Here is a 14,861-nt window from a genome sequence, read left to right on the forward strand (position 1 = left end):
GCAAAGTAAAGTTGTGGGAGCCCAGTAGCAGGCGCAGGGCCCTGGGGGGTGAAATTTGTCAAGAAATAAAGGGCCCCTAATGCTGCATGGGGGGGGGGGATTCAGGGGGGCTCCTATGTTGTTTTTGCCTAGGGGCCTCATTGTAACTAGAACTGATCCTGTTTCCAGTAGATATAAGGAGGCACCTAATGATGATCACAGCTCAGAAGCTGTCCTGCTTTCTCAAGGAGAAGTTAGCACTCCAAAAAAGGCCCACAGGCTGAAACATTGTGCATTTTATACTATGGTACTTTGAATATGGAAAGCTATAATTGCTGAAATCCAGATGGCGACCTGGTCATTTTTGTCCTTTGCAGTGCATTCTTACACACTTGGTGGATAAACAAAAGTTTGCTTTCCTAAAACAGAAAGAATTTGCGATAATTCAGGTTGGAGTGAGCTCGAGATGTCTCCCAGGCACCACTTGGTGGATGCGAGTGTGGACCGCTTGACTCCCTGGTGCATGGACGTGAAGCAGGACGAGCAGCTGGGCTACCCTTTCTTTCTACTGTTTTAGTAAATAGTATTTTTGTCCACCCTGTTCCATTTTCCCAAAGATTTCACCCATGACCATTTTTCAGCATTCTGAAAGCCTTCTGTGGGCTGGTGTACACAGGCTTTTGACATCCCTCTGACATCAAGGTGCCACTTAGTAGGGCAGCTTGGAGTCTAGGACGTCAAAATGTCAGAAGGACGTCAGAAGAAGTATGTTAAAAGCCTCCTCTTAGATAGACAAAACGGATGTTTGCATCTTCTTCACAGCATATACTTGTGCCTATTGAAGCGGTACCAAATACTTTAAAGTGGAAAGAAAAAGTGCAGAAAAAGTAACAGCATTCAACTAAAGCAGCACTCCAGACACAAGCTTTGAATACATTTGTGTACAAAGTATAAAATACTTGCTTTTGAAATGTTTTCATAATAAATTACAAAAGTTAAACAATAGTATGCCCCATATTTCTGCACTTCCTGTATGGCAGACCTGTGTCAGAGCGGAGTATTTTTAGCTCTTTTTTTTTTTTTTTTTTTTAGTAGTTTTAGTTTTAGCACAATGGGTCTTCATCACACCCCCTCAGTGTACTGAATGTGCTCTGCTCTGTATGACTTCTGTCACACTACAGGTAGTCCCCGGTTAATGAACAAGATAGGGACTGTAGGCTCATTCTTAACCTGAATCCGTTCTTAAGTCGAAACATTGTGCCATCTCGGTCCCCTTTGCATCCTATGTGCCCCCCTTTGCCTCCAGTGTCACCCTCTGTGCTTGTCTGTCCCCCTGTGCATCTCTATGTACCATCTCTGTGCCTCTTTTTGTCCCCCACTCTGTTTGTACCCCCTCTGTGCCTCCGTTTGTACTTCCTCCTTACCCCCGCTTTGCCCCCTCGGTGCCTCCATTTGTGCTTCCTCTGTGCCTTCTCTGTGCCTCTTTGCCCCCACTGTGCTCTTTCTGTGCCTCTTTGCTCCCTCTGTGCCTCTTCGCTCCCTCTGTGCCTCTTTGCCCCCTCTGTGCTCCCTCTGTGCCTCTTTGTCCAACGCTGTCTGCCCTCCTCTCTCTGCATCCAGCTCCCTCTAGTCGCGTACAGCACCGCTTCCTGTATGTCATGTGACCTACAGGAACCTGTATGTCACATGACATACAGGAAGCGAAGCGGTGCTGTATGCGGCTAGAGGGAGCTGGATGTGAAAAGAGGAGGACAGACAGCGTTGGACTCGGCTTGGGGGTGAGTCCAATGCTGTTACTGCACGCGCCGGCACTTGGGGGAAGTTTGAAGCCTTTTCTTCAAACTTCCCCCACGAGGAAATGATGTCATCACAACAGGATTGGGCGGTTCGTATTAGCGGGTCTTTCGTAAGTCAGGCGTTTGTAACCCGAGGACTACCTGTACATTAGAAAACCCTGTAATATGACCAAAAGCACAAATTTATTTTTTTAAAGTACTTAGCCACATCATTTTTAGATAGCAAGTTTATGCCAAGTCGGGTATGTCCCATATAAGAGTAGAGAAGCTCAGTAACATTGGGGATAAGGAGGCTTTTCAGACAGTTTGTTTCAGACTTTTTGGAAGTGAGCATAATGGATAAAGCTGTCAGGTTTTTAATTCCATTATATAAGTGCCCACTAATGATCCAGTCTTTTTTGTCTAATCTTACCAAATTTCTTTATTAGAAGGGTAAACTGAGTGAATATATTGATACTTTAGGTAGTCTCTCACATAGATTTGGTAACATTTCACAAAAAGGTTGCGTCATTAGTGGGCACCTTTAAGCCTGGTGCACACATTCCATTATGATCGGCCAATCACTGACCAGTTTTACCACCTCAATGTAGTATGAGAGTTTACACAATTTGCTCATAGTGTTAAATATCTGTTGATCCTCATACTACATGGAGGTGGTAACATTGGTTAGTGACTGGCTAATCCTAATTGAAAGTGTGTACAAAAAAAAATCATCATTAGGTGATTATCTTGTAAGGAAGCAGAGTTCACCTGGGCAGACGCAGAACTTTGCTTTGGGACAATCACCTTAGAAAAATAACAACTGAGCACTTGATAATTATCATTCACTTTATTTTTTTCTGTGCAAAGTTCCAGTTCAGCCTAGGAGAGTCATGCTCATTACAGGGCAAGAAAACTGCCTTGTTGGAATGTCATTTTACATCTCTATTCCACATACTTTATCTCCCTCTTGCTTCAGCAAGAAACACAGGAAATATGTCCCAGACAGACACACGCAGCACCAAACTCTGACAGATGTTGTAAACGTTCCCCACTCTATCCAAAACCAAATAAGAATGTTTGCATTTGCGTGAGTATATGTGCGTATGTGTATGATGAGTGTCACTGGCGTGCTGTGTATATCTGTGATGAGTGTCAGTGGCGTGTTATGTCTATGTGCTGTGTGTCAGGAAGTATGTCTGTATTGTGATTCAGTGGTGTGTCTGTGTTGTGTGTTAGTGGTGTGTCTGTATTGTTTTGTTTTGTGCCAGTGGCGTTTATGTACATTATGACAATGGTGTGTCTGAGTTGTCTGTCAGTGGTGTGTTTGAATTGTGTTTTATTGGTGTGTATGTGTTTTTTGACAATGGTATGACTGTGTTGCTAGTCAGTGATGTGTTTGAATTATATTGTATTGGTGTTTCTATGTTGTGTGACAATAGTTTGCCTGTGTTGTGTCTGTTCTGCATATTAGTTTTGTTTATTTAGTGTGTCTGTTCGTCTGTGTTGTGTGTTATTGTTGTGTGTTCCTATCATAGCATGTCTGTTATGTGTTAGTATGTACTTTGTGACAATGGTGTGCCTGAGTTGCCTGTCACGGTGTGTTTTTATTGTATTTTAATGGTATGTGTGGTGTTTTTGACAATGGTGTGAGGGTACATTTCCACATGTGCGGTGTTAACCGCCACGGAAAAAATGTGCATGCGGATGCGAAATTCGCATGCAGTTGTATGCGAATTTTCATGCGAATTTGCATACGATTTTGCATGGATGACTATGTATGCGAATTTAACCATGGCAGTGCCTGTGTGCTTTTCCATGGTTTGTATGCGAAATCGTATGCGAATTTGCATGAAAATTCGCATACCACAACCACATGCGATTTTCCTATTAGGGCTTGTTTCCACTATTGCGGTGCGGAATCGCCTGGACTCCACCGCTGATGAAATCGCATGCGGATGCGATGTCCCATGCGTCTTTTGCATAGGTGAAGGTATATGCGATTTTAACCATGTCACTGCCTGTGTGAATTTACATTGGTAAAATTCGCATACCATAGCCGCATGCGAATTTCCTATTAAATACATTAGCGGCGATTCGCATGCATTCCACTCGCAGGCGAATTCGTTGGCACTCTTGTGCGTTTTTTTTACCGCTGAAAAAAACGCACATTAACAACGCTACAGTGGAAACAGGCCCATCCACTTGCATTACATGTGCGAATCCGCATGCGTTGGACGCATGGGGATTCGCGATAGTGGAAACGAGCCCTTAAATAAATTTTATGCGAATCGCATGCGTTGCGTGCGGTGTCCGAATTCGGATGGCTCTGCTGTGCAGATTTTTCCTGCACAAGAAAACGCTCAGTTTTCCTGACAAGTGGACACAGGTTAATTCGCTTGTATTGGTTATGCGAATTTGCATGCGGGGAACGCATGCAAATTCGCGTTAGTGGAAACGTACCCTGACTGTGTTGCTGGTCAGTAATGTGTTTGTAGTATATTTTATTGGTGTGTCTGTGATGTGTGACAATGGTTTGCCTGTGTTGTATGTCTGTTCTGCATATTATTGTTGTTTATTATTTAGTGGGTCTATGTTGTGTGTTGTTGTTGTGTGCTCATATCATAGCATGTCTGTTGTGTGTTAGTGGTATGTCTATATTGTGTTTCAGTGTTTTATCTGTTTTGAGTGTCACTGGTGTGTATCTGTGTGTTAAGTATGTGATTCAGCATGCGATTCAGAAGAGTGAATATAGGAAATAGTAAGACACTGAGGGCAGCACATGTATGTGAAGAGACTCTGGGACTGATTTACTAAGACTGCAGGGCTAGAGAAATATTCATCAACTGGAGAAAACATTTCATTTGACTTTTGTAAACAATTGATCATTTTTTTGCATAAGCCTACAAATGGAACAATTTGATGTGTACAGCCACTTTAAAGTGGACCTGAACTTCCTGTCTGCTCTAAAAGATAAGTAACAGCATAATAATATTTAAAGACAAACATTTCTTTGTTACAGCTGATAGAAATCCTGCAATAAATCTGCATTGTGTCTACTTCCTGCTTTCATAGAAGCAGACATTGCGTTAACATCCTGTGTTTACAAATTAGCTGAGGTTGTCAAGATTCCTGAGCTGACACAGATGAAGGGGAATAAGACCAGCTTAGATCTCTAAATACATACAGGGTGAATTTCTCGGCTTTTCTTCTGTCCTGTGTCCTGTCAGAATTCCCAACCACCTAGGACACTGCAAAGCACAGTGGGGATCTCTAAACATCATCAGAATAATAGGAGTCGTGTAGTTAGTCGTGTAAATGCATCTGCAGTGAAATTTTTGTAATAAATCTGGGACAATGTGTACAGATATAGGACCAACTTTCCTGTACTTAGCAACTCTTACTATGCAGTGTTCTCCCCAGAATGTTTTTTTTCCAGCTGGGTGGCATGAAACAGTAGCTGGGTGGGGAAGAATACAGGTTCAGCGCTTCTCATCGCAACTCTGCTTACAGCATAAGAGGCGGATGAGGAGGCGAGCCGATGATAGCCTGGTGGTTACCAAAATTAGTCGGGTGGAGCACCCAGCTAAAAGAGCCTGGGGAGAACACTGCTATGGTTTGCTGTGACCCAGGGGAGTGTTTTTAAATTTTACCACATAATTGCAAAAAGTTATCAGCAAGTCCAGGACAGTGTTGCTGGATTATGCTGGGGTATGGCTGTTCGGAACATACATGACACTCAGCGAAAATGTTGCAGATATTGTAAAGAATACCTTGCAGACTTGACAGGTTTTATTTTGTTAAGTGATGATTTGGGATCATTCATTACACACCAAGACAATGGGCTTGATTCACTAAGACAAATAGCATACCTTATCAAAGTTAACATGCTTTATCAGAGTAGCATAGGGAGCACTACGAACTTATGCCTGCTAATTGGCAATAACAAGAGCTCCACTCCTCCTGCTCTGAGCCCCTGCACTTTCGTAGCGCTCGCTATGCTACTCTAATAATGTGTGTTAATTTCGATAAGGGGTGTTAACTTTGATAATGCATGCTATTTCTCTTAGTGAATCAAGCCCAATGACTTGTTAAATGTGATCACAAGGCATAATATTAGCACTGATCCCACAGCTTACTGCTTGTAAGCTTGCGGCGCGCTGAGAGAGCTTGCATTCACAGCAGTTTGATATTAAGAAGCAACAAACTCCGGGAAATCTGCCAGCAGCTGTATCCAAGGATAAAAAGTTCACTGCAGCTAGCCAATCAAAACCTTAAATACCTGAGAAGTAATTAGCAAAGAAGAAAATTATACTATGAATCACTCCCACTAGTCTATAATGAGCACTTTAACATTACAGAAAAACAAAACAACATAACACCTCCCAAATACCTTAATTTTGACCATTAGTTCCCCACTTGGCAGATAGACTCCTCCCACCTGCAGGCCACATTTCCCCACCCATTGGCTCCTAGAGGAGAGGTCCTGACACGCTCTTCTCTCTTGTTCTGATTGCGTAGGGTGGTGTACCGTAGCTTGACCACACCGCCTCTTACAATGTAGTATGGTCCAGAGCTCATCTATAAAAGTAGAAAATAAATATGTATTTCCATGCACAATTTTCAGTTTCCATGCACAATTTTCAGTTTGCAATGCGCATATTAACTCGTGCATCATCCATGGAAGCTGAACTTTCTGCAATGGGAAATCACACTCAATTTGCAATTTTATGCTGTAGGTTGTTCATTTGTGAGTCATCCCATTAACGTACATTGTAATGAGATTTTGGATGCAGGGAAAATGCTGGTGGAGTGTGCTCCCTTCATAAGTCTGCTGCTCTGCAGTCTTGAAGGAATGGGCAGTGGATGAAAACTGATTGATTTTGATTTGATTGATTGATCGATTGATAAAGTTAGCATAGATTTCCTGTGGGCCATTTAACACCAATCCATATTTGTAATGAACAAACTTGACAGGTACAACTGCTTTGGACAGACGTCTATGGGCCTGATGCAGGAAAGTGTGGTAATATTGCTGTGCACAGTCATCGCAAGGCAACATTATCTTTACTATAGGCCCTGTGTAGTGCGAGTTACGCTATTAAGACTCTTTCACACCAGAGCTGATTTCTGGCGTTAAGATGTAAAGCAATAGTTTGCGTTAACCAAGGTGTTTTGGCGCCGGTGTTTTCCCGTCGGGTGAATTAGAACCCCCGCCACTAATCAGCGTCGCACGCACCGCAACATCCTGACGCCACGCCGTAGATCATAACGCTTGCAGATAATCGGCTCCTGCAAGCGTCATGTAATGTGAAAGAGCCCTTAGCGCGGCCTGCGGTACTCGACTAGTGTAACTGTTGCTATGGTAATGCGCTTTACTAATGGTACCGTTGTTAGTAACGTGCATTAATATAGCAGTGGTCACAGTAGCTGAGTACCGTGGGTCGCGCTTATAGCATAGCTCGCGGGACACAGTGCCGGTAATAAGGGTAATATTGCTATGCAACGTCTGTGCACGGCAATATTACCACACTTTCCTACATCAGTCCCCTTGTATCCATTCTTCAGACGTTTTTGTTTGTCTGCACATTCTGAAGAAGGGGACCCGCCGTGGCCCCGAAACAATTGTCACTTTTTGTGCTGATGAAGCAATAAACGAAAATACTTGCACTTTGAAGCTGGTGTGCTAGCCTAACCTTCATTTGACTGTTGATGTACCTGGTGCTTGGGCTTAGCACCTCTTAGGCTATGCACCCACAGTAAGGTGTGCCACCGCCACAGTCTATACACTTTGCATTCTTCAGACATGTGGCATGTATTTGCACCAGATCTCTTTGATTTTTAGTTTTACACAGTAGCCATCAGTTTATCTTGATACTCATTTCCCATCTGCTAAACTTGCATAGTCTCCAACACTGGCAATGAGAGCCTCTGCTGGTTATCATTTGTAACTGCAACAGCACCTTCTCAGTGTTTCAGATTAGCTCACCTGTGCAACTTCAGAAAGAAATCAGAAGAGCAGAGTATTATCACAAACAATAACAACTCAGGTCAGCAAGTATGTTCTTGTTTATAATGAAAAGAGCAGTACAGAGAAGGGGCATGCTTAAACGCAGCAGGCTATAAGTATGTAAAAAAAAGTGGTCGTCTACTGAACACGCACAGCTAGCTATGCACTGCGCTGTAAAATGCAATATATGAATTTGCAGGATTTAGATGAAGAAAAAAGAATGGAATTTGAAGAAGATGCATGTATCAGCAGAACGTGACAGATTTTAACCTGTGATAGGAAAATGATCTCCTTGTTGGAGTGAGAATCCTGAGAGGAAAGGAGCTGAGCTTTCTGTCACGGACTGTATTACTTGTTGGGAGCGGGTAGGCCGCCGTAGTACAGCTTGTGTACATTTCACGCCCTCTCAGGAAGCGTGCTTTGACATAAGCACATGTAGTACTCGGCTTCTTGTTGACTTTAGAGTGGAAGTGGCGTTTTTACTGCCAGAGGCTGAATTACTTCTGGTCTGTCTGAGCAAGTTTTTCTGTGTATCTTTCTGTTCAAAGAAACTCAGCCACACACCTTGTAATGCTGATAAACTTTGCTGAACTCTTCCCGAGTCAGGTACACAGCAAAGTCTACAGCTCTATTTCTGGTGGTGTAACAATACCTACAGACTTAAGGTGCCCATACATCGGGGACTTGGCGGCCTATCAACCTTTCAATTCGATTATTATAACGAACATGCTGCAAGATGTAGGGCCGGCTTGCTCTACTGCTTTCCTAGGCAACCTTTTAGGGCGCGTGTATTGACAGCGGAGGGTGCCCGGAGCAGAGGCCATAGACAGGAAATATATAGAGTGCACTGGGCACCGGGGACCACATTAAATATTAGGAGGACAGCGTTGGGTCGGCGAGGCAGCAGATGCGGTGTCACAAGGCTGATTCTTGATCGGTTTTTGCAGGAAATTGGGATCGGCCTGCGGTATATGAGCAGCCGGCAGATCTTTCTCTATTCAGATTCGATTAGAGAGAGATTTGTCTCTTGGCCAAATCTGCTCATCATCACTAGATGCATGGCTACCTTAAAAGCAAACCTGGGAGGGGGGGGGGGGGGGGTGGGAAGTAAAGGTAGATATTCACCTCAGTAGAGTAAAGCATCTGTAAGGTCCAGAGGCTTCGCTGATCCTCCTCCAACCCACTGCTTCTCACCGGGACCCTCTTCTTTTTTTTTGTGTGGCTGCACTACCAACCAAGTATGGGCCATGCCTTCGCAGTTGCATAGACCTGCGCATGCACTGAGGAAAAAGACGTGCACGAGTGGCTCTGTGCTACTGCACATGCGGAGGCCATACTTATGCCTGCTCAGTGCGCCAATACACGAACCAGAATAGGCCACGAGAATATATTCGACACCTTGTCGTATATGCTCAGAGGGTCCCTAAGCTAATTCAGTGAACTGGAGGATCAGGAAACCATCTTGACTATCCGGAGGCTTCCCACTATGGAGGGAAGTATACCATTTTATTTCTTTTTTGGCTTTGGGAACCCTTTAAAGACACACACATGCAACTTAAAGAAAACCCAAGGCGGCTTGAAGAAAAAAAACCTACTACCTCCTCCATACTGCTTCCCGGATCAATGTGCGCCACGCCACGCCGCTCTCCGTGGCACCGTTTATCCTCTGCAGCCCTTCATCCTCCGATCACTGGCGCAAGAAATCCAAGATGGCCGCGTCCTGGAAGTACTTCCTGCGCCACGGCATAGATGCCGGAGGTGGGAAAGCGAGGCAATGGAGGAGGCGGGGGACAGGTGATTGATGGCTAGAAGGAGGACAATCACATTAGCCTGTTGCTAGGTTTGGGAAGGGGGGCAGCAGAGCCCAGGTGGACTGGCAGTGGCACCAGAAGGACACAACAGCATATCATTGGACAGAGAACATATCCTATAGTCTCTATAAAATCCGCCATAGGTACTCTTTAATGCACAACCAACTGCAGAACATGATCAGCCGCACGACTTGTTTATACGACAAGTATGTATACATGCGCTGATCAACTAAACAACCAACTCATTTACATACAGCATGCACACCAACAAGTCCGCATTCAAAAACAACAAGTTATTCAAACTACTTGAACACACATGGCCAACCTACATGATAGTTGGGTAGGTTAATCCTCCGGTTAGATTAGGCAAATCGCATGTTATGAGTTGTCTTTTGCCAGTGTACATACTCCAAACTGTCATCCAACAGACCAAGTTTAAATGAGATTTGGGCGGAATAGTTGCAGTTGTGTACAAGCCTTAGAAGATAACTGTTGATGAAAACTTTCCAACGTAAAGATGTGTTGTCGCCAGAGAAGCCCCGGGAGCTTACAAGCTTTCCATACTGAGGTTGATTTTGGTCTGATATGGCAAGCCACTCGATACCTGCCTGATTAGAATTTGATTGGTTAATGATCGATTCATACCACACAGGAAAAACTCCATTTCAATAGATTTCAGCAGAAAACATTCAAGTGTTAGTCTATTCAGTTTTACTAGCCATGAAAAATCTGGGAGGGTGACCGGTGGCTTCAAATACTGGCAGATTTATACCCACTGTTGAAGTGTACAGATGTGCTCAGCAGCAGAAGAGAACTAGTGTATAGTGTATGAAGTATGCATTGTAGTGTTATTTTGTCATGTAAGTGTATTATGTTTTGTCAATAAGTGTATTATTTATTTTTTCCTTTCGCAGATATCCAGAGGTGCAGAAGAAGATGCAGTGTGAAGTGGACAAAAATATTGGCAGAGACCGCTTACCTTGCATTGATGATCAGGCCAGCCTACCCTTCGTCATGGCATTCCTTTATGAACTAATGCGCTTCAGCAGCTTCGTCCCGGTCACCATTCCACACGCAACGACAAAAGACACATACCTGATGGGCTACAATATCCCTAAAGACACAGTGGTGTTTGTCAATCAGTGGTCAGTTAATCATGATTCTTCCAAATGGTCCAATCCAGAAGAATTTGACCCAAACAGATTCTTAGATGACAGTGGATTTCTGGACAAAGATTTAGCGAGCAGTGTGATGATCTTCTCAGTGGGGAAACGAAGGTGTATAGGAGAAGCATTATCCAAGATGCAGCTCTTCCTGTTTTCATCTATCCTGGTGCACCAATGCACATTCACTGCCAACCCAGAAGAGAATCTCAACCAGCAATGTGACCATGGTCTGAGCCTTAAGCCTAAGCCATTCACAGTCAGTATGAGTTTGCGGGATGGCAATATGGACTTGCTGAATAACGCTGTGCTTGCACTTAAACTGGAGGAGTAAAGTGCTCACTTTTTTCAAATCCATGATCACTAGAAACAAAATGGTGCACTACAATGAATGCCTATAATAAATGTTGTTTAGCTGTTTGCAGACAAAGCAAAAATGCAAGTACTGTGTCTCACAGAGTATACATTTGGAACACGTTTGTGATACCTTCACCAAGTTCATTTAGGAAACCAAAATACCAACTGCAGTAATAAAATAAAAATAGAATCTAAAGACATTCTAAGAATATTCTGTACTATTGATTTCCATAAACTGTTATCTGACAATGCACTGAATGCTGTCCTATTCAAATCTTGCCTTTAATGACCCTCAATAAATGAACTGGGAGTCAGATTTGCAGCCATATCTAGGTAGGATGTTTTTCACGGAACTCAAAATCGTCACTAAGATGAGAGAGGCATAAGAACACTTGTTAGGTTGTAATTGTTGTCCTTGTCTCTGTGGACGAGATTCTGCTCAAAATCCTGTCCTCATTAACACCACAGAAAAAAGAAAAACTAACTGGGTCACAGACTGCAACAAAAACCTGCTATAAGATCATACTCATGGGAGATGTACTGAGCATTGACAGTGTATGAAGTCTGTTCAGTGTATGCTACAAGTGTTTGTTGGTTATTTAAAGTCATAACTATAAGAATGATTATTAAATTATGAAAAAGATGAATGGAGAAAATGTGAAAAATGTGTGCAGACCCTGAAGAAGGTCTAAAACTGTTTCAAACTGCTTATGTAGTGACACCCAGGTCTGGGTCATAAATGGTGCCCTTACCTTCCTGTCTCACTAAGCTGCTCCCATTGGCCAATTGTCACTTGAGTGCCAATATCACAACACTAGAGATGGTCACAGTTGGCCATTTTGAACACTTTAGTGAGGAAAGAAGGAGGCAGGCACAATTTGCAATTCAAGCTTATATTAGAAGGGGCAGGCACAATTTGCAACTCAGGCCTATATTTTATTTCATATCCAGCTGGGCTTAGGTTCATGTTAAAGGGCTTTATAAAAAAAATGTAGATTGTACTATGGTAGTAGAATAAAATGAGATTGCAGCAGTATTTTGGAAGGTTCCCACTTTCTTTAAAATAAAAGCATAGCTTATTAGATTAGCAAAAAGCTCCCGACTTCTATTTCCATTTCCTTTGGTGTCCATTATCACCTTCACTTCTCCCCAAAATGTGAATCAATTGGATTTCCCCATCTCAAAATCCTATTTGCAGAATGCTATCTAATCTTTTAGGAAATAAAAATCCTTCAATGGCAGGAAGCCTACTTTTGTCAATTTCTCTCAATCTGAGATTGCTCACAAGTAAGGTACACACACGCTCAGTTTTTATTGTTAATCAGTCATTAGGCTATGGACTTGGGAACCACCACTGTATAGACACAGCGCCCGGCTACAGAACAGAACCGTGTGCTGTTCTATGGAGAAGGAAAGAGAGACAGTGAATACGCATGTGGCGTCCCACAGCACGAGGAACTAAAAAAACAAATTTGATCATTTGTTGCTAGACCTTTATCGACCCCCAGAATGCAGATCACAAAATACATCATAGTACACATGGTAGACTCTTGGTGCACATGGTAGACAGCCCCAAATGATTGTCTCAGAGGAAGATTATCTATCAAATGTAGTCTTACAGGACACTGATCCCTTTTTTTTTTTTTTTTTTTTACAATGATCACTCCCGTAACGGAGGTTTGTAATTCAGGGTGCCGGGGTATACCATTGCTTTCCTATGGGGGGCTGCTCTTCTATCCCACCATCCGTGTGGAGTGTGCCATGTTCCCTAGGGGATATCTGCAGTGATCACCTGTCTAATGCGCTCCCAGCCACCTCAATGCATGCCGCAATGTGTACTTTAATATGTAGTCTGTAGATGCAAGTACGGGTGATATACTCATCTATGGACTACATCATGTACTCACATGTATGTACTTTGTCCTTTGGCATTCAACGTGGCTACTGGGAGCACGCTGTACAGGTGGAGACTTTGAGCTTTTGGTTGCTGCGGATGCTCACTGGGGAACATGGCACATTCCACATGGATCTCCGCTTGTGCAGCAACCCCCCATAGGTAAGTAATGGTGTTTCCCCAGCCACCAACCCCCCCAACTTCAACTGCACACTGCGTTGCAAACCTCCCCTATGGGTAGGATATTTGTATATCAAGCCAGAATTTCACAATATTTTTTGCTTGTTTTGCAAAGCGCTCTCAAACCAAATTACTCTTAATCCAAGGTTTGACTGTATATCAAGATAAGTGTTCCTTAATCAACCTTTGTACCTACACAGAAGATGAGCATTGTCAAACGACACTTATAGATTAGGCTAATCTTCAAATGTATTTTCACAAGTATCATGATTTTGTACAGAGGTTAGTTTATGGATTATTTTTTAGTATACTGCATGTGATAGATCCACACCAGACCTATACATTCTTCTTTTTAAATAGACAGTTAGGGGTTGCCAGTCAGATAAGTTCCCTCACATTGGAGTTGATTCACACAACTTAAATCACCTTATGTTTAAAATTACTTTTCTGCAACTCCCAAGCCAAAATATCACTCAAAATGAATTGTACCTGATAAACTTGAATCCCGTTTTACTTTTCTTGCTTTATTTGAATACTTTTATGTAGATCTGTTTATTATAGCAGGAAAATAATATTCCTTTCTACATATAAAACTACCACAAGTGAGTGGAGCCTGAAACAAATATTTAATATTAAATCCACAAAAAAATGTATAATGTAAATGCATGAATAAGATTTGTCACCGAATAAAATGCACTATTTTTTTCCCTAAATTTCCTAATGTCAGTTACAGTAGGTAAGAAAAATGTGATTGATTGGATAGGTTTTGGACTAGGCCATCTCCTCATGAGAGATTCTCAGTTTTTTTCTCTATATTTTAAAAGCCTTTACTGGATGGCACTTTTTACAGTCTAGCCACCAACATGTGTGCAAATAAGTGGGCAGGCCAGCATTTTTGCATCGATCCTTCCCAGAAATGTTTGTAAAGGAAACAATAAGAATCCCACATGAAGAGATGGACTAGTCCAAAATCAGATCTGGAAAAAAAAATATAATGCATTTTACTGTGTGAGACATGTATATCTTGCATGTATTTCTCAAAATGTATTTTACATTTTACAATTTCTTTGTGTCAGTGGTCCTTAGATTTAAAATGTTTTATATTTTCATAGTTTATAAAAATAAATTAACAATATTATGAAAAAATATATATAATTAATATTAAAAATATTAAAATGCAATCAATTAGTGCCAAATGCACCTTGTAGTTCTCTTTGTTCTGTTATTTGACATAAATTGTAACATTTCCAAAGTACATACTGCTACAGTAATTATTCTATTCTTCAGCTTTAGATCTGTTAAGATAATATAGCAGTCCACTTCCATTCCATCCATTCTAACCTGAAACAGTTAACTTACAATGGCTACAGCTGGGGGCAAAATCTTCCAGCAATTATGAGCAGCCATTATTGCCATGAAACAATCTCAAAAGATCATCTAAACGTACACTCTGAAACCGGTTTATCAGTGAAGTCTAAACATGCCTGGGGTGACTGTTTATGCCTTTATTTGTGGTACTTTTCCAAGCTTTAGCACGGTATCAGCTGGAAGGACCCTACAGATAGTATGTATTGTCTGAGTTTAGTACATACGCCCGACTGCAGGCAACGACGGGTCTGTCGTCCCCTCCCGCTGGGCGGGTTTTCAGCAGACAGTCCGGCGTGTGTACAGTCTGTCGGCGGACTGATACGG

At 42.3% G+C, this 14,861-nt stretch overlaps 1 protein-coding gene across 1 annotated transcript in view; it reads left to right on the forward strand.

Moving 5' to 3' along the window:
- The window catches only part of LOC137570862 (cytochrome P450 1B1-like), a 35,902-nt gene extending 22,218 nt beyond the window's left edge, over positions 1-13,684 (forward strand). The window contains exon 3 of the mRNA XM_068279570.1: positions 10,490-13,684. Within this exon, the coding sequence (XP_068135671.1) occupies positions 10,490-11,072 (583 nt within the window). The 3' untranslated portion in view covers positions 11,073-13,684. The remainder of the gene's footprint in view (positions 1-10,489) is intronic.
- Positions 13,685-14,861: the final 1,177 nt, after the last annotated feature.

This window comes from Hyperolius riggenbachi, chromosome 4 (genome assembly GCF_040937935.1).
Source record: "Hyperolius riggenbachi isolate aHypRig1 chromosome 4, aHypRig1.pri, whole genome shotgun sequence".
NCBI lineage: Eukaryota > Metazoa > Chordata > Amphibia > Anura > Hyperoliidae > Hyperolius > Hyperolius riggenbachi.